The 19998-nt window shown below is 37.1% G+C and overlaps 3 protein-coding genes across 7 annotated transcripts; 1 reads left to right on the top strand and 2 right to left on the bottom strand.

Moving 5' to 3' along the window:
* The first annotated feature begins 2068 nt into the window (after positions 1–2068).
* Positions 2069–4701, top strand: LOC101216341 (transcription factor GTE7). Its single transcript, XM_004147464.3, has 4 exons — positions 2069–3653; positions 3767–3980; positions 4072–4241; positions 4336–4701. Exons 1-3 carry the CDS (start codon positions 2322–2324, stop codon positions 4125–4127), a joined length of 1602 nt encoding a protein of 533 aa, XP_004147512.1. The 5' UTR covers positions 2069–2321; the 3' UTR covers positions 4128–4241; positions 4336–4701.
* A 613-nt stretch (positions 4702–5314) lies between these two features.
* Positions 5315–9193, bottom strand: LOC101216102 (heat shock 70 kDa protein, mitochondrial). Its single transcript, XM_004147463.3, has 6 exons — positions 8963–9193; positions 8181–8257; positions 8017–8095; positions 7361–7927; positions 6633–7253; positions 5315–6282 (listed from the first exon to the last, which is right to left on the bottom strand). The coding sequence occupies exons 1-6, from the start codon at positions 9035–9037 to the stop codon at positions 5659–5661; spliced, it is 2043 nt and encodes a 680-aa protein (XP_004147511.1). The 5' UTR covers positions 9038–9193; the 3' UTR covers positions 5315–5658.
* Positions 9194–10522: 1329 nt separating this feature from the next.
* On the bottom strand, positions 10523–14493 carry LOC101215859 (zinc transport protein ZntB). Of its 5 annotated transcripts, XM_031884539.1 has the most exons (7): positions 14132–14493; positions 14011–14032; positions 13851–13856; positions 12905–13670; positions 12286–12365; positions 11387–11651; positions 10523–11293 (listed from the first exon to the last, which is right to left on the bottom strand). In XM_031884539.1, exons 4-7 carry the CDS (start codon positions 13659–13661, stop codon positions 11025–11027), a joined length of 1371 nt encoding a protein of 456 aa, XP_031740399.1. In that variant the 5' UTR covers positions 13662–13670; positions 13851–13856; positions 14011–14032; positions 14132–14493; the 3' UTR covers positions 10523–11024. The 5 variants fall into 5 exon arrangements, with proteins under 5 accessions (XP_031740399.1, XP_031740398.1, XP_011653444.1 ...); XM_031884538.1 differs by lacking the exon at positions 14011–14032 and having other exon boundaries at positions 13851–13941; XM_011655142.2 differs by lacking the exon at positions 13851–13856.
* Positions 14494–19998: the final 5505 nt, after the last annotated feature.

Raw genomic sequence — 19998 nt, forward strand, 5'->3', positions numbered from 1 at the left:
TTTGACTTCTTAATCCTCTTCAATAGTTTGTGTTGGAAGTGATGAATTTGACAGAAGGGAAATAATACCAGATTTAAATATGACCATTTGATGACTTTTAAAGTTGTTAAAAAGGTATTTTTAAACAGAAAAAAATTGTTTCTAAGCTATTAAACATCGTCTTGAACCCATGGGATGTGTGCGTTAGTATATATTGTATCATTGATATTAGCTATTCTAGTGATGTTGTACCAGGTTTTGCAGATGAAAATTGGACAACTGACTTCAATAATACAGTGTTCTGATTGTAGAGAGTTAAGTCTGTGCGTTAAAAAAGTCTAAAAATAAAAATAAAGTGTCCATGCCTTCAATGATGTGAATCATATTTTGAGCCATTTTATTTGTTTTTCATTCTTCTATTTGAAGTTTAAATAACAATTTTAGTCCATAAATTTTCTTAATACCAATCATTTAATTCCACTTTAGCAGAGTACAGTTATTTAGTTTAAAATTTGCAACCATTTAATTCTTATTATAGAAATTTATATTGATGTCTAATGAGAGTTTAAATTTTGCAACCATTTAATTCTCATTATAGAAATTTATATTAATATAAAATCATATGGATCAATAAACATGCCAGAGACTTAATATTTTACAGTGAAGTATAAATTAACGTCGATAAATTTTTGTACGAATTAAATTACTACCAAATGGAAAAATACATAGAATAAAATTATTGTATAACAAATTTTTTAGTCCTGTATAACTTACATGTATGGATAAATTTAGTTTAGAATAACTTTTGTTAGGTAAAAAAATATTTAAAAAAGTCCTCTCCCTGGTCGAGAACCTTTACAAAATTTCAAAGAGTCCTATAATCCCTTAATTTCTGGGTTCTACTTTCCCTTTACTACTAAACTATATACTTCAGAACATAATGGGGACTAAAAATTGAGGAAAAGGAATATAGTGCTAATTTCAATCAATAGAACACAGAGTGATGAGAAGTTATTAGAATCTTCAATAAAATAACATTGACTTTTTTTATAAAAAAGAAAAAAGAAAAGAAAATTTCTCATTTAGATGCAAAGGTCTATTTTGGTATTTTTAATAAAAGGCTGAGGAAAGAGGAAAAACATTAATTAAAGCTAACACCCCCATTCATCTTTCACTATCCATCATTACTCCATGAGTTTGATTATTAATACATATAAATGTATAAGCTTGTATACTTTATGTATCATTATTTAAAAGTTGAAGATGGAAATAGGAGATTTTTTATAAAGATGGTTAAATATAAAGTTGAAAGTAAATGGAAGGTTAATTTGTTATAGAGAATAGTGTTAGATCTAACATAACATAAGAAGTTGAATTGAGAGTTGTTAAATGAAAGATTTTTAGATGAAGTTAAAATGAAAGGAAAAGAAAGAAAGAAAGAAAGAAAGAAAGAAAGAAAGAAAGCGTGAGTAGGTGGGTGTAGAGAGAGATGAGATGTGGTGTTTAAATAGAAGGGAAGCTAAGCGTCAGGTCAGGTCAGGTCTGAGGCCACACCATTTTTTAATTTCCTTATTTTTAAGGAAGAAAAAGAAAAAAGAAAAAGGAGAAATTACAAAAGTAGCCTCACATTGACTAAGGGGGTAAAGGGGAAGGGAAAAAAGAGGGTTCGTTCACACGTTTATTGGCGACCCCACCAGCTGGAGATGGGGGGCCCACAACACACAGTGCAGAAAATCAGCCAATCGCCTTTCGGTCGACATCAGCAAGACGTGGGCCCCTCCCCCCCCCTCTCAAGAGAAAACTCAATAAAAACTGAGTGAATTATACGAAACCCTAAATGCACGACAAATTCGGCCCAAATTCATCCTAAACGCATCTCCCCAAATCTCACCTTCATCTAACGATCACTGCTCCTCCACGTGCACCTGAGTTTACATCTTTGCCGTCCATGCCAGGTCATTTGGTCAATTCACCGGCACGGGAGGATCAGTTTACGCCCTTAGATTGCTATTCCAAACTGCATCGACGGTTCTGATTCTGCCCGAAGTTTTTCAGGGCAGATCTCCACGCCTTTAAGAACAGACCCTAGCCCCTCTTCTTCTTCGCTCAGAAGTCAGGATCAACCAAAATCCTCGAACCCTAGCGCTGCACCCTTCTTCTTTCGTTTTTCTTTCTCCTTCAATCTTTTTCTTTTTTTTTTTGGTGCGGCGGCGCGTGAGGGGTTTTTGGAGCGCGTTAGAAAGACGTTCCGGGAGATTCATGTGTAATCCTTCAACCACATTGGGAAATAATCGGCGGATCCCTGTCGGTATCCTACTGCAAACTTCGGATTCCGTACGGGAATGGCTTCCGCCGTCTTAGCTAACCGAAACGAAGCCAATTGGCCGCAGCCGAGAGGTAACGGTCGCGGTACGGAAGAAGGATTCATGGGTAAAGTACCTTTTTCAAACCCTAACCCTAAATTTAACAAGAAACAGTTCCACGGCGAAATGAATGGTTTTCAGATGGATGATTCTCCGGCTGTGACCCAATCAGCGTCAGATGATGCCTCGTCGATCAATCATCATCGTAGATTGTCCAACGGCGTCGATTTTAGTCAATACGTGAGCTTTAACGTTTCATCGTGTTCGAGAAAGGAGCTGATCGAGCTGAAAACAAGGTTAATCTCCGAGCTAGAACAAATACGGCAATTGAAAAGTCGAATCAATTCGGGTGAACTGCATTCCAGACCAAAACATCAGAAAAAATTCTCAAAAACTTTGGGAACCAAGCGGCCTTTGCCAACCTCAAGCAATGGTATGGAGTTGAAACGGTCTAATTCAGACAACGGAAATCTGCTGAAGGCTTGTTCGCAGATTTTGACGAAGCTCATGAAGCATAAACATGGCTGGATCTTCAACAAGCCGGTCGATGTGGTTGGGATGGGCCTTCACGATTACTACGACATCGTCAAGCGTCCTATGGATTTGGGATCTGTGAAAGTCAAGTTAGGTAAAGATGCGTATGAATCACCGTACGATTTTGCTTCCGACGTGAGGTTGACCTTCAAGAACGCGATGACCTACAATCCCAAGGGCCACGACGTGCACGCCATGGCCGAACAATTACTTGTAAGATTTGAAGAATTGTTTCGGCCTGTGGCTGAAGCACTTGAAGAAGAAGATCGGCGGTTCTGTGGTTACCAAGAAGAGTTGCCAGCGAGTTCATGGAATCATTCAGAGGCTGAAAGGACGGTGAAGAAGGACAATATACAGAAGCAAGTTGTGAAGAAAACCGAGCCAATGAAGGCTCCATCAAGTTCTTCTAACCCGCCTATGATGCAGTCGCCTGTTAAAACTCCATCGCCTCTACGAGCGCCCCCTGTAAAGCCTCTAAAGCAGCCAAAACCAAGAGCTAAAGATCCTAACAAGAGGGAAATGACTCTAGAAGAGAAGCACAAGTTGGGAATTGGGTTGCAAAGTTTGCCACCAGAGAAAATGGAACAAGTTGTACAGATCATAAAGAAGAGAAACGGTCACTTGAAGCAGGATGGGGATGAGATTGAGCTCGACATTGAAGCTGTAGATACGGAAACTCTATGGGAGCTTGATCGATTAGTTACAAATTGGAAGAAGATGATGAGCAAGATTAAACGACAGGCTCTTATCACGGCAGCATCTATGAAACCCAATGGGGTACATTTCTCCGAACACATTTGGATTTCATTATTGAATTTCTTACGTACAGCCATTTTTCCTCTTTACTACTCCCAAATGTTTATATGTACTGTGAATGTGAATTATGGCAGGTTATGCCAACCCCTGAGAAAATAGAAGTGGGTTCCGAAACAAAGAAGCAACGGAAAGGGGAAGCTGGTGAGGAAGATGTGGACATTGGCGATGAGATGCCTGCAAGCAATTTTCCACCAGTGGAGATCGAGAAAGATGCCGGAGGAGGCCATGCTAGCAGTAGTTCCAGCGGCTCAAGTAGTTCCAGCAGTGATGATTCTTCCTCTTCCAGTGGTATAACCCATCTCTAAAAATCCTGGATGTTTTTGAGATTTGGGATTTGTTTCCACTAGTAGAGGTTAACGAGGTACTACCATCCTTGCAGATTCAGATTCCGAAGGCAGTTCTTCTGGGAGCGATTCCGATGACAATGCACAATGAAGCGGGATATGATGAACAAGAAGAAAAGGGTCTGAAAAGATCCAAAATGGAGAGTTACAAACCCCTCTCGCGCAGCACGGAGTGGACCGTTGACCAGATATTTGTCTGAATGAGGTATTGTTTATCTCTTCATTTGTGCAAATTATTTGTTCTCTCTTTTGCTATTACACAATGTGGATCAATGCTGATTAGATTAAAATCTTTTTAGGGCTGTAAAATCTTCAGAATGTGGAATAGAGAGGGCTTCACAATGGGTTGGGAAGTCTAGCAGTTTCTGCCTCGCTATGGCTCTTGAAGAAGACAATAACATAAACAAAAACTTGGAAGAACCTGAACAATGGAGAATGAGGGAAGGGAAAGATGTAGGTAAAGGGAGGGGATGATAGTTCAGAGGAGAACAGTGTAGGAATGTAGGAGAAAATCAGGTTTAGAGTTTGAGTTCTTTTTTGTTTTTTACTCTTTTGTGTACACATCATTACACTTTTATATACATATGCTTCAATGTCAATCAATGTGCAAAATTTTGTGGGTTTGAAACTTGGATTCTAATATATGACATACTTCTTTATTCCTAGATAATTGTACTCAATCAAAGCTATTTTTCTATATACTTTACCCACTTGTCTTGCCCTTGAATCTAGGGAGGCTGGATTAACACTTCAATGTCCATTCGTTGTTATTATATTTTAATTGGTTTTGAAAGTTCTTGTGTCTGACGGTTGATGGAGATTGGAAATTTCAATAAACTTAAAACATGCCAGGTTTGAATATATGTATATGTACATAAGGTTGGAAAAGGAATCTGAAGAGAAGGCCCCATGTGGCTTTTATTATTCGGCTGTAATATGAAAATTCCTTAGAAAGAATATGGCCAAAAACTTACCACCAAAACTTAAGTTGTGTCTCTTGGTTGTGTGTCCCACAACACAACACTTCATTAATTGTTAGTATTTTCAATTTTGTTTTAATCTCTTTTCTTGCCCATTGGAGAGCACACGTCCTGCAGTGCTACACACAATATCGAAGCTAAACATAGATGAAGAAGAACGCCTTTGGTTTCTTTTGCACATTGGTTTTCTCCATGAGATAAATCACTCCCATGACTCGCGGGTTGATCTGATTCCTACGGTTTCCTTCTACTGTTTTTGGAAGTTTAATTTACATGAAACTGGGGTGCGGGTCGGGGATTGGAGAAACGTGTCTTGAGTGAATTTATTCACTAAAAAAGCCTAAACTCAAAAACATGGTTTAGAGAATGAATCCCTTTTTCACAGGAGAGTTTCAATCATCCAGAACATTAAGTCAGTGACCCAAATCACTGTTTAACAATGAATTCAACGAAATCAAACACAGATACCGCTACTATATCAGGAACAATTCTAAACATATTCCAACCTCCACAGCATTTAGATACAAAATCCGCTATATTTCTTAGTCCTACCACGGAATTATGATCAGAGAGAACCCTTTGATTGTAAAAAGAAGGAAAAGTCTGAGCCATTGAAACAATGGAAGCCTTGTGTCCTTGAGCTTATTTCTTCACCTCTTCGTACTCAGCTTCAGATGCTTGTTCACCACCCTGGGATCCTCCTCCAGAGGCACCATCACCTGAACCACCAGCCATGTGCTGACCAATCTTGGATACAGCTTTGTTTGCAGCATCCAGTTTTGACTTGATCTCTTCGAGGTTGTCTTCTGACATTGCCTTCCTCAAGTCTGCCACTGCATCCTCGATTTCTTTGGCAACCTCACTAGGTATTTTCTCCCTGTACTCGCTCAAGCTTTTCTCAATGCTGTAGATGGTAGTATCTGCACTGTTTCTGATGTCAATGAGAGCTTTCCTCTCTTGATCCTTCTGGGCGTGCAGCTCTGCCTCCTTGACCATTTTGTCAATTTCATCCTCTGACAGCCCTCCAGAAGATCGGATGGTGATTTGTTGTTCTTTACCAGTCGACTTGTCCTTTGCAGAGACGGTAACAATGCCATTGGCGTCGATGTCAAATGTCACCTCAATTTGAGGCAATCCTCTTGGGGCAGGAGGAATTCCAACTAACTCAAATTCCCCTAGAAGCTTGTTGTCAGTAGCCATTTCCCTCTCACCTTGCAATACCTTGATACCCACCTGAGTCTGATTGTCGGCTGCGGTTGAGAACACCTGCAATGCCGGCAGTTCAAATAATTAATATGAAAGCATCCACAAGCAGAGAAAATTACCAGCTTCAACATACTGTCATTCTAATAAGATAAGCAACATCAATAAATACTTTATCGATCATACTACTTTCTACAACTCCAAATCCTACTATATCGAGCAATTGACAGCCGTAGAGCATTTAGTAAATGCTCGATACGGAAGGTACTCATTTTCTGAAAATGTGGGGACAGGAAAGGAATAACTTTTGACAGAGAGGTTGCGAGAGTAAATTCTACTTTTATGCTACAGTTTCGATGAACGTTGATCAACATGCATACACTAAATATGGTGATAAGGTTCAATGAATTTACCTGACTCTTCTTAGTTGGGATGGTAGTGTTCCGACTGATCAACCTGGTAAAGATACCACCAAGTGTCTCGATACCAAGAGAAAGTGGGGTAACATCCAGAAGAAGCAATTCTTTGACATCACCACGAAGAATGCCACCCTGAATTGCAGCTCCCATAGCAACTGCTTCGTCAGGATTCACTCCTTTGCTGGGGCTCTTTCCAAAAATTTCTGTAACAACTTCTTGCACCTTAGGTACACGAGTCATTCCACCAACTAAAAGCACTTCATCCACTTCTTTGATAGAAATACTGGCATCCTTCAAACAATTTCTACATGGGGCCTTGGTCCTTTCAATTAAGTGGTTGACAAGACTTTCAAACTTCGACCTGGTCAAAGTGATGTTAAGATGCTTTGCGCCACTTGAATCAGCAGTGATAAATGGCAGGTTAATTTCAGTCTGTGATGTAGATGATAGTTCAATCTTTGCCTTTTCTGCAGCTTCTCTAAGCCTCTGCAAGGCAAGCCTGTCCTTTGTAAGGTCAATTCCCTCAGTTCGCTTGAACTCACTCACTAGGAAATCCAAAAGGGCATTATCAAAATCTTCTCCACCCAAGAATGTGTCACCATTAGTTGCTTTCACCTAAAAAGAGGTCATAAGTTAACACAAAGCCCATAATATTGAGGAACAAATAAAAACTAAGAAATTAAAACACATTAACTGAAAAATGAAATAGAGAAAATCTATACCTCAAAAACACCATTGGAAATCTCCAAGATGGAAACATCGAATGTGCCACCACCAAGATCGAAGACAGCAATAAGGCCCTCCTTATTGTTCATTCCATAAGAAAGTGCAGCAGCAGTGGGCTCGTTGATAATTCTAAGAACTTCCAAACCAGCAATCCTGCCAGCATCCTTTGTTGCTTGTCTCTGTGCATCGTTGAAGTAAGCTGGAACAGTAATCACGGCCTTGGATACACTCTTTCCAAGGTATGCCTCAGCCGTTTCCTTCATCTTTGTTAATACAAAAGCACCAATCTGGCTTGGCGAGTACTGTTGTCCATTGGCTTCAACCCAAGCATCTCCATTAGGAGCTTTGACTATCTTGTATGGCACCATCTTCATTTCCTTCTGTGTCTGGGGGTCATCAAAGCGTCTACCGATCAGCCGCTTGGTTCCAAACACAGTATTTGTTGGATTTGTCACTGCCTGTCTCTTTGCTGGCGTTCCTACAAGCAGCTCACCTTTCTGATTGAAAGCAACCACTGATGGTGTGGTCCTAGCACCTTCTGAGTTTTCAATAACTTTTGGATTCTACAAATATATAACCACAGTCAGGGACGCATAAAGAGGACACACTCAAGCCCTCAATGAACCACGTGTACATTGCACGCTAGACTTACCTTCCCTTCCATGACAGCAACGCAAGAATTGGTGGTACCCAAGTCAACACCAATTACATCATTCCCAGCAGGTTTTGAACTGCACAAAGAAGACGACGTAAACATCAAGTAACAATAGAAACCAACAAATAATGAAACAAGTAATTAGTGTGAGTAAATAGAACCTGAACGGCCTGGACAAACTCGCCCATGATTGACTGAGGTGAGAGTTTCCCCACGACGGCTTGGCATTACTACTCAACTGCACCACATACACATAAGCATTTAATACTGAGAATTTTGGTTGTGTATATCAAACTCGAGGATGACAAAACTCCCATTGAATAATTGATTGAGATTGCTGGCCATAGATCAAAGCCATAAACAACTTGCAAGCGGGAGGGAGGTGGGGGTCAGAGACGTGTTACAATGATGCGAAGTTAATGAAATAACTAATTCGTGTAATGAAAATATTATGGAATTACCACAGCTAAATCCAACCATCTTCAAGCTCCTACCAAGCATCCATTAACATAATAGTCCAACAAAACAGTTAACAGCCATCTACTATTTCAGCTAAAACCTCTCATAGACCCGATGGTAACAGAGGACTCTTCATGGATTTCCCGCCACGAGATGTTCATCAGTAAACAATCGCAACAATATACGTTACACACAGATCCAACGAGACTAAAACATTAAAAGTACCAACCCACGGTTCTAATCAGAGCACGTATAATCATATTCCATATCATAACTAAAACCGAAATGATCATTCTAAAGTACATAATTATTCTTTTATAAACAAAAAGCCCCAAACGTACAGATTAACAAGCACAAGTAGCTCCCAGATTTATAAAATCAACAAAAACTCAAAACAGAAAGACATCAACCCAAGGATCGATCTAGAGCATAAAAAAAAGAAATGAACAAATAGAAAAAGGAGGATGAATGAAATCAGACATACGGATCGGTAAGCTGAAAGGGAGGAGGAGGCTAAATCGCGACGTCGAAGAGAACGGAGGAGGACGCCGGTGGCCATGTGGGAAGGCGATTGGTAAAAGAGAGAAATGAAAGAGAGGAAATTGAATTTGGGCGATGTGAAGGGTTTAGGGTTTTTGGTGTAAGAAGAAATGGAAGAAGGGTTTTTATGTGAGGCGGTGATGGTAAGCGGAGGATGGTTCTAGCAACCGTTGGTCCGCGTGGAACATTCTAGATCTCACCATCTAAACCTAAACCTAAAAAATGCCCAACCATTCTCTTCTTCAATTTTTTTTTTTTTTCTTAGTGTTATTCCTTTTTTTTTCTTTTTTTTTTTGGTTGAAGAAAATAGGTAGAATGTAAATTGTATTAAATTTTGTTAAGAAAAAAACACTTTTGTGTCATTTATGCCTTTCTAAAAATAACAATTTGATTTTTTTATAATGATTAGTGTATGTACTCAAGTTTCACTATCTAACCATACATTCAAATTTATAACAATTTCATTTTTAATGTATAAAAATAATCATCAAAATTAAGTAGTCACTTTTTATTACTTTAGGACATAGATTATGTATTTTGTAAAAGTATTAATTCTCTAATTAGTTGATTGATTTGTTTTTGAAAAAAAAAAGTTTTATTAAATTTAATTTACATAATCAAGTTAAATTTAGATTCGATTGTTACTTTCTGTGAAAGTTAAGAAATTAAAAGATATTTTTAGTCATTAATTTTGTATTAACCTGTCATGTTTTCACTGCATTAATGTAAGGGTGCATTAATAGATTACAAGTGTGAATTGATTTTTATTGTAGCTTACGGAATATAGGGAAAAAGGCAATAAAATGCCATTTGTAAACAATGTACATGGTAAATCTGTTTAAATCTCACATTATCCACAAATTATGAGATTAACTTATTGTATTTATAACTAATTTATTAAGTACAGTTGATTAATTAGAAGATGTGAGTTAGCAGATTTTTTCCTTCTCAATAATAGGTTTTGAAATTATAGTTTGATATTCGTTTTTGCCCAACACTTTTGCATTTTATTGTTTTTTAATTAAATAAAATTTAAAGATATAATATTATGATAACTCAAAACATGTTACCATTTAGTAGCGTATGCTTTGATAAGAAATTTTATTCAATTAAAAAACAATAAAATGTTATGAGTTATGATAATATTTCTTATCATATTTAAGTAAAGTTTTAGTAGTGTGTTTTTTATTTATAACTTATTTGAACATCATCGTTACCATTTAGTAGTGTGTGCTTTGATAAGAAATACTTGAAATTTTAGTGAAATTCTAATAACAAAAGCAAGTGTTGAAAAGCTAGATTAGTTTTTAAGTTTTAATTTTGGTGGTGATTAACAAAACAAAGAAACTAAATCTGTAAAACTGCTGTTTATAATCTTAATTTTAAAACATAAATTAAAATGATTACATAACAAAAAACCATAACATTAGGATCGTTGCATGGCTCATTTGTTATAAGATTAAGAAATTGCTAAACAACCAAATAAACATAATGTCAGTCATCAAGCCACAACAAATATTCTTCATCCCACGACAAAAAAAAATATTGTTAAGAGTTGCAATATATCATTGGTAAATGTTAACAAGTACAGCAATCTAGGTGGACGAGGGCCTGATCAAAGCATTGATGCTGCCAAAAATCAACAATGCATAACAATGTGAATACAAATCTCTGAGGAAAGGGACAAAAAAAGAAGAAAAGAAGAAAAGAATAAAAGAAACTGTACATGTAAAAAACTTACAAATATGAAGGGAAAAAAAAACTGTTAGGTTAAAACTGGCTAACCTCATTCACCTGACACAAACTGCAATCAAATTCTTTCAAGTCTCCCGAGCTAAGGGAGGATGATACAGTAGGAATGTACGATATGTCATTAGTTATGGACTAATCGGAATTTGACAGGCGTTGGTAGTTAAAGGGTTTAACTTACAAATCTAAGATCGAGATCAAGACCGAGGTGCTGGGTTTGTGAAAGTGCTATTGTCTGATAGTTGGAACAAACATCATCAAATCCGAAGATAGCCTCCTCCCCTGTCTTCAACTCCATTTCTCACAGTTCTTTTCAGAAAAGACTTTCTGTTGAGAGACCAGCTCTTTCTCATCTTTCTACGTCGATTCCACGTCGCTAAGTAGGTATAAAGAGCAGGGAAACTGAAGCAGAGCAACACCAGTAGTAGCATTACGACGCAGAGAAGCATAACGTTGCGAAATCCCTCTTTCAATTCTGGATTTCTCTGCTCGGTCCATGGTACTCCACCAACATTCATGCCAAATACTGCAAGGACAGTTCCAAAACAATTGGATGAGCTTCTTCAAATGAATCATGGAAAAAAACTGAAACTAAAAACTGGCAAAAGAGCTTAGTTACCTCCAGTAATGACGGATAACGGTAAGAATATGATTGAAAGAAATGATAGATAATAGAGTTTCCTGTTAATTTGCTCGGCTTGCCAGCTATCAAGACCAGCTTGAATAGCAGTGACTCGATTTGCTATAAATCCCACATTCTCTTTCAACCGTCTTAATCGTCCAATTAGTTCCTCAAGTGCACTGATGTCTTCACTGGCAAACCATTGTTTAGAAGAACACTTTTCTCTCACTCGTGGAAAGACTTGTTCCCCATGTGCAATCACCTGCACTCAATGAAAAGACAGAAAAAGATGAGTACGTAAAGGGAAGATTAATAAGCATGACAGACGGGAAGATTAATAAGCATGATGAATGATCGCAAAGATAACAACCCAAACATCATCTACCATGTACAATGGTTGCATACTGCATTTCCTAGATTGATCCTCACCTTATGTATCAAGAGCCCCCAGTAAGTTTAAAATTGGTTAACTTACAAGTTTAGTCCATGAACTTTTAAGGTTGTGTAATTCAGTCTGGTAGGCTTCTACTAAAAGAAAATCTTCTTGAACTTTCTGGTTCCTATGTTCTAAAAGACTTCTAATATGCAACCAATTGTTTTATTACGTATCTAGTAGGTCTCAATTGTTAACTTCTTCAAGTCACGGTTGCGTGAGAGACTACTTTAAATCACATGGTAGAATGACTTTGGGCAACTTTGAGTATTTGGTGAAATAATTGTTTTAACTCATGAGTTACTAAATGTCCAATTAGGATCTATTTTGAATCTTTTGAAACATAGGGACTAAATATATACGACTACTAGAAACCTTTCAAGGCATAAAAATAAAATAAACACGTGGTCCTAGTCTAGAAAAACGGGAGAGGAAGTCATAAGAAAATAAATTGAGAAACTACCTGCAGGAGCCGCTGCAAATTAAGGTTCATTTTGGGGAATCGTCGATCATCAAGCATTTGTTTTTTTAAGGCGAATCCACCTAAAACAGCACAAACGGATTTCTATTATTATATACAGAAAATCCAAAAAGACGTCACATATTCTGTCAGTGAGATTATGGGAACGGGGAAGAATAAAAGTTCGTGATGATATATAACTATTGTAAACTTTGATGCTTCCGTTTTCATCTTTCAATTATATCTGCACAGTTCAAGACAGCACCAACGGACTGATGAACAAGAAAAATGATACTGGAATTTCCAAATCAGCTACATAACATACAATGTTGCACAGTTGTATGCAACGAACCAATATGGCCAATGCTCTTGACTAAAATAACCAAACGAGTCCCGAAATGACAATGTATTAAGCAAGAGCACCTCTTCATATAAACATACATATTTCTTTATATTTTCTTTTTGATCAGTGGGAGTGAAGTAATTGGGCATGACAGAATCCCAGTTTCTCTAATAGTGAGGATTAAGTAAAACTCCATCTCAGAAAGGCATTATTCATAATTCTACATTTAAATTGCCGTCAATGTTGAGGGGAAGCAGAAAAGGAAAAAACTTGACATACCTTTATCCATTTCAAGCTCCACAGAATCCAACTCAATCTCAAGCTTAGTCACAACGTCTTGAAGATGATCCATATGTGTATCAATAATATGAACAACAAGATTTGAGAGGGATGATGGCACAGGATTATCAGCCTCCTCCGAGTGATTCATTGTCAACAAGAATTCAAGAACATGCTCCCTAATCACAATGCCTCCAGTTTCTCTCTGCTCACCTCTAAAGTTAGAGGGTGTCTCCACACTAGGAACCTCCGAGAGAAGAGACTGACCAACCGGTGAGAATCCTAATCTCGGAACACGTCCCAAAGACACGGTGATGACAGAATTCTCAGTAATTCTAGCAGCAATTCTGAATGTAAAATCACTAGATGCAGGACCAGGAGAATTGACTCTAAAGACAAGAGCCCCATCAACATGTCCGCAAAAGGGTCCATTGCTTACAAGGGAGAGAATATCTTGAAGTTTCAAAGGTGGGCAAAGAACATCAATGAGATATTGAGCAGATTGTGCCAGTTTTTGATTTCCTTTTGGAAGTTCTACATGATACCAACAAAACTCCTTTCCCCTACCCTCAGTAAGATCCCATTCCTTGTTATAGTAGTCGCCATTCCCATCAAATATGTAAGCTCTCTTCCTCACCATTCCCGGAAAACGTGTACGGGATAGACCAGCCTCTCGCAAAAGCAGGCGCGCTGAAGGTTCCCTCGCCAATTCATCCAATTCGCCATTAGCAACAGGCTCCGCACCAGCAAGCTCCATGTATTTGTTCTGGAATTTCAAATACCACCACAGATCAAAAACCCATCCCTAACAAATTCAACCAAACTGTTCTAACTTCCCCCCCCCCCCCCCCCCCCCCCCCCCGTCAATTTTGACAGATTAATTGCTTAAAAAAACATTAATCCCACTTAGATCTAAAACAATGAAAAAGCAGCAAAAACCACTTGCCTTTGTCTTGAAGAAAGCAAGATTTCAGAACCATTTTAAAACGCGGGAGACATGAATCAATGGAACAATCAGAATCGCAGATTGGAAATCCCTAAAGCAACCCAGAAGAACAAAAGAAAAAAAAATGTAATAAATTTTTTTAAAAATCAAAGAAATTTACCTTCTGAAAAAACTCGAAACCCCTATCCCCAGAACATGAACAAGAAAACCCACATCAGAAACAAAAGAAAAAAGCAAAATCGAAAAGAGAAATCAACCAAATTTTGAAAAGGAAAATATACCTTCACGGCCCTGTCAAAGGCCATTCAACAACCAACCAACCAACCAATCAACCACGTAGGTTACAAAACATGAAATCACAGAGAAAACTCAACACCAGCGTGGAATTTTCTGTAATATATAATTGCCGTATGATTGACAGAAAGGATTAAACAATACTTGTTCGGGTTGTGGTCTTTCGTGGAAGCTTCCTTCTCAACGCCAGATTCGGGAGTTGAGTTGAAACTAATTTGGAACCGCAGCGCTGTATAATAATTATAATGATTCGAACACTCCCAATCACGAACAGTATTTAATAATTTGTTGATGAGAAGTTGAAATTCAAATCTATGGCGCTTCAATTTAGATCCACTTAAAATCTTTTCTTCGTTGGGATTTGGAATTGGAATTGGTGGCCTCGGCGGCCAGTAATTTCCCATTGATACCAAAAAATAGTAAAAAATAGTTTACAATTGGTAACTATTAAGAAATGACTATGAATAACCAACCCAAATCAACTAACTTCTCATATTTTATTTTGACAATTTGGTTAAATATATGCTAACATTATCCTTAAATCATCACAAATATCCCTAAATTATTGGGTTCGTTTTACTTATAATCTTCCATTTGAAAAGTAAAAGTAATTTTTGAAGCTTTAAAGGATGAAAAGATTTTTCAATCCACTTATGTCAACAAATCTAAACAGAGAAAAGGAGTAAGTTTGGAAGTTAAATCAAGGATCTTAGTAATAGTTAAAATATTATATATAAAAAAAACAAGTTTTTTAAAAGAAAATATTATAAATAGGAAAATGGTGAATTTTTTTTAAAAAAAATAACAAAACGTACATAGTTACCTTTATTTTAGATAAACAATCTAAAACACTATTTAATTACTCATAAAGTCATAATACTATCATTTTTTCTCAATTGTATCTGTCACATCATCGAATCAAATATTGTGATAATTATATTTTTTTATTGAGTTTGGATAATTAAGTTTACTCAACTCAACTCTGATAGAACTAAGTCATGCACAGCGGAAAAAGAATCGAATTTCTACCCTAATTGCCACAATTAACATGTAACCATAAACTAATCAAATTAGGGTTTTAAGAAGTATTACCTTTGAAGCTTTCAAAAGGTTTGATGTCTTCTTACCAATTCTACCCGAGACCACCACTAGTACTCAACTGCTATCCTCTAGACAAAGAACCGGGTTGTGGGACCCAATTTTGGTGTAGAAAGTAATGGAGATAAAATGAGATTGGAAGCTTTCTTTTTTCTTTTGTTGAGATTATGAAAATGATAAAAGAGGCAAAAGTCCTTCAACATTTGAAAACATCTCTATTTATAGCCTAATTACATGCAAAAATGCATGCAATTCAATTGCCAAATCTCAACACCTAATATTCCACTAACAATTAGTGGAACTTAGTGGGCTAGGTGTCTATATCTCATATAGCCACATATCCCACTAAGAGTTAGTGGGATTATCCAACAAAATGTTGGATTTTCCCACTAACTTAGTCCAAGGGTAAAATGGTCATTAGATTTTTCTAGTCAAAAGTCAAACTTTGACTTTTCTAAGTCAAAAGTCAATATTTTGACTTTTTACCATTTTGTCCGTCTTGACTAATTCCAACCTCCCGAGCATGAATCCGCATTCATTTTTCCAAAATTCAAATCACATTTGAATATAAGGCCGGTCAAAGTTTGACTTTTCAAAGTCAAAAGTCAACATTTTGACTTTTTACTATTTTTGACCAATTCCGAGCTTCTTAGTATGAATCCGCATTCATACTTATAGTATGTAAAACATAAAGCTCTATTTCTAATTAGAAGACCGACGATTATATCACTGTATATGTCGGTTTTCCTTTCTTCTCCCTATTCGAACAATTCGACTTATTTCATCACACTGTTCTAAGTTTAATCCATATGAGCTAGCAGAGGAACCTAATGGACCTATAGATCATGGGCTCCAACGATTCAAGATTAACTAGCTAAACTCTTTTAAACCGAGTTAATCAACATTCGTTAACTAACGGGTCATTCCACTAAAGTCCCGTAGTTGCACTCCCCTCACTATAGATATATTTGTGTCCATTTGATAAAACCATAATCAGTAAGTTAATCCTTCACAGGTTGCTCGTAACCTTGGCTGGGTCAAAATACCGTTTTACCCCCAAGATTACATCTTGCTCCTTAAGTCCCACTAATCCACTATTGAACAATTGGTTTAAGGTTCAACCTATAAACTTAATCCCTCTCGGGCCAATGAGAGGGTGGGGCCCCTTGTTCAAGACTTGGATTCAGTGCTTAAGAGAGCAACCTATCTACTAACCCTAAAGCGGGTAGGAGTGAATTCCATCTTGTACCCTATGTTCCCAGCTATCCACCCGATCTTACCCCTGAAATGGGAGGCTTATTGGGCCAACGCTGATGAGCTGCCCTCACCTATGCAGATCTAAGGATAATCTCGTATGAACAGGAGTTCATAGTTAACTCAGGATTAAGACTAAGTTACCTAGGTCATCAATAATTGAGATAGTCAGTTTTAAACAGTAAACGGTGTTATAACGTAAAAATGACTAATTCATGGTTCAGTCTTATGTAAACATTTTACATAGGATGCCCCCACTTTCATGTCTCTACATGAACGATTAGGATCACATCGTTTGTACTACAAAGTGGGCCGCATCCATAGTCTCTCAAAATAAGGCGCCCAACCTTTATTTCATATACTATAGACTATTTAGGCTATATACTCGAACTTGATCCACGTTTATGTTTACACATAAAGTTCAAGTTTATTCAAAAAATAGCCTTGGAACTTTGATTTATTGGATTTAAGATTATAATATTTAATTTCTCAATAACAACTTTATTGAATAGAATATGATTTACAAACTACGAGTTTTAGGACAAAAAATTCCAACAAACTCCCACTTGGACTAAAATTCCTAGTGGTATGAGAGATGTGGTGTGAGAGAATATATATGAAACTAGGGCACATGGCCAATAAGTCTCCCACTTGTCCTAGTTTACAAACATCGTACACCTAAACTGTGTAGGTGACCCTCAAACACTTTAGCCATGAGGGCTTTTGTAAAATGATGAGCTTCCATTGTGGAATCAGCTATACAAGTTTGCTTTATGCTTCTCCAAACTACTGCTCCTCCATTTAGAGTAAATACTGATCCTGATGTAGACTTTCTAACATCTTTATCAGTTTGGAAATCTGAATCAGTGTATCCAGTAAGGATCAGATCCTTTGTACGATACATGAGCATGTAGAATGTTTTTAACGGCTGTCCAGTGATCACGTCCATGATTGGATTGATACCTACTGACCATCCCTACTGAGTAGCAAATGTCAGGTCTAGTACATAACATTGCATACATTAAACTTCCAACAGCGGAAGCATAGGGAATATTTCTCATATCCTCAACTTCTTGAGGTGTCTTAGGACATTGTTCCTTTGACAAATGAATTCCATATCTGTACGGCAGCAGACCCTTTTTGGAATTCTGCATTTTATATCTAGACAACATTTTGTCTATGTAAGATGCTTGAGACATGGCTAGTGTTTTGTTCTTACGGTTTCGAACAATTTGGATTCCGAGAACGTATTGTGCATCTCCCAGATCTTTCATTTGAAATTGCATAGCTAGCCATTTCTTGATATCAGGAAGATATCCTAGTCATTTCCAATAAGTAGAATATCATCTACATATAAGACTAAAAAATGCTATAATGGAATTGACGACCTTTTGTAAACACAAGGCTCGTCAACATTTTGTTCAAAGCCATAAGATTTTGATCGCAATATCAAATCTTATATTCCAGGATCTAGAAGCTTGTTTTAATCCATAAATGGATTTTTTAAGCTTACAAACCTTTTGTTCTTGATCTTGTTTTATAAACCCCTCTGGTTGAGACATATAGATGCTCTCTTCAAGATTACCGTTCAAAAAAGCTGTCTTGACATCCATCTGCCAAATTTCATAATCATAAAAAGTGGCGATGGATAAGAGTATTCTAATTGACTTTAACATGGCAACGGGAGAGAAAGTTTCCTCTAGTCTACTCCCTCTCTCTAGGTATAACCCTTTGCCACAAGTCGAGCCTTAAAAGTCTGTACTTTACCGGCATGGTCTCGTTTTCTCTTGTAGATCCATTTACAACCAATAGGTTTTACGTCATTTGGTTGATCTACTAGAGTCTAGAAAGAATTAAAGTACATAGACTCCATTTCGAGGTCCATGGCTTTGATCCATTGGTCACGATCTACATCTTTCATTGCCTGTTTATAGGTTAATGGATCCTCTATGCCATCGTCAGGTATGACGACTTGAGTTTCAATTAAACCCAAATAGCGATCAGGCTGATGAACAACCCTCCCACTACGTCGAGGCTCTCTCAACTGTTGAGAAGGATGTGATTGACCAGATTTCCTAGTCTTATCAACTACTTTAGTGGATGAACTAGGTTTTATCTATAGCACTTTTGGAAATTTCTTTAAATACTAGTTTACTACGAGGTTGATGATCCCTGATGTGGTATTTTATTTTCTTGAGGATCATAAAACAAACCACCTCTTGATTCTTTTGGATAACCTATAAAAAAGCATAATTTTGAACGATGTTCCAATTTCTTTGGATTTTGTACCAACACATGTGCTGGACAACCCCAAATTTTAAAATGACGTAAACTGCCTTTACGCCCTTTCCATAGCTCATAAGGTGTTTCTGAAACACTTTTAGAGGGAACATTATTCAAAATATAAGCAGCTGTTTCTAAAGCATATCCCCAAAAAGAATCTGACATCTGAGAAAAACTCATCATAGAGCGAACCATGTCTAACAAGGTCCAGTTTCTTCTTTCTGATACACCGTTCTGTTGAGGTGTACTAGGTGCAGAGAGTTGTGACTGGATTCCATTTTCTATTAAATAGTCTCGGAATCGTAAGTCCATATACTCTCCACCTCGATCTGATCGAAGTATTTTTATTGTTTTACCTAATTCGTTTTCTACTTCAGCCTTATATTCTTTGAACTTTTCAAGACTATTAGACTTATGATGTATTAGGTAAATATGACCATACCTTGAATAATCATCAATGAAGCTAATGAAATATTCATATCCACCTCGAGTTTTGACATTCATTGGTCCACAAAGGTCCGAATGTACGAGCTCTAAGGGTCCTTTGGCTCTTAGACCTTTTCCAGTAAAAGATCTCTTGGTCATTTTTCCTTCAAGACAAGATTCACAAGGAGGTAAAGAGTTATCTTCTAACGGACTTAGAAGCCCACTTTTAACCAATCTCCCAATCCTATTGAGATTTATGTGACCAAGTCTTAAGTGCCATAAATAGGCATTAGAAGAAACTTTTTGTCTTTTATTCTGAGTTTCAGCTGTTCTGAATATTTCAGTATTTAAGACAAAATTTGCTCTAGTTGGTCTTAACTTATATAAGTTGTCTTCAAGTATAGCAGAACAAACTAGAATACCTTTATAGAAAACGAACGCTTCATTAATTTCAAAAGATATTCTATACATTTGTTCCAAAATACAAGAGATAGATATTAAATTTCTTTTCATTTGAGGTACATATAAGACATTCTTAAGTATGACATATCTATCTCTAAAAAACAACTTTAAATCTCCCACTGCTGAAGCTGAGACCATCTCTCCTGTTCCAACCTTGAGAGTGATCTCACCTTCTGAAAGCTTTTTCCAAGAACTATTTTCCTGAAATGAGAAGCAAATATGGTTAGTGGCTCCTGAATCTAGTATCCAGGTAGAATTTTCATATTCCACTAAACATGTTTCTACAACTAGTAAATCATATTTACCTTGTGTTTCCTTCTCTGCCTTTTTT

The sequence above is a fragment of the Cucumis sativus genome, chromosome 4 (genome assembly GCF_000004075.3).
Source record: "Cucumis sativus cultivar 9930 chromosome 4, Cucumber_9930_V3, whole genome shotgun sequence".
In the NCBI taxonomy this organism is placed as follows: Eukaryota; Viridiplantae; Streptophyta; class Magnoliopsida; order Cucurbitales; family Cucurbitaceae; genus Cucumis; species Cucumis sativus.

Excerpts from the sequence above, each read along its gene's own strand:
- LOC101216341 (XM_004147464.3), top strand. The coding sequence starts at position 2,322 with ATGGCTTCCGCCGTCTTAGCTAACCGAAACGAAGCCAATTGGCCGCAG. Across the intron at positions 3,654-3,766 it reads CATCTATGAAACCCAATGGG|GTTATGCCAACCCCTGAGAA; the intron begins GTACATTTCTCC and ends GAATTATGGCAG. Across the intron at positions 3,981-4,071 it reads TGATTCTTCCTCTTCCAGTG|ATTCAGATTCCGAAGGCAGT; the intron begins GTATAACCCATC and ends CCATCCTTGCAG.
- LOC101216102 (XM_004147463.3), bottom strand. The coding sequence starts at position 9,037 with ATGGCCACCGGCGTCCTCCTCCGTTCTCTTCGACGTCGCGATTTAGCC. Across the intron at positions 8,258-8,962 it reads CCCTTTCAGCTTACCGATCC|TTGAGTAGTAATGCCAAGCC; the intron begins GTATGTCTGATT and ends TATGTGGTGCAG. Across the intron at positions 8,096-8,180 it reads AGTTTGTCCAGGCCGTTCAG|TTCAAAACCTGCTGGGAATG; the intron begins GTTCTATTTACT and ends TTCTTTGTGCAG.
- LOC101215859 (XM_004147462.3), bottom strand. The coding sequence starts at position 14,155 with ATGGCCTTTGACAGGGCCGTGAAG. Across the intron at positions 12,366-12,904 it reads GGAGCTTGAAATGGATAAAG|GTGGATTCGCCTTAAAAAAA; the intron begins GTATGTCAAGTT and ends GTGCTGTTTTAG. Across the intron at positions 11,294-11,386 it reads GTTATCCGTCATTACTGGAG|TATTTGGCATGAATGTTGGT; the intron begins GTAACTAAGCTC and ends CTGTCCTTGCAG.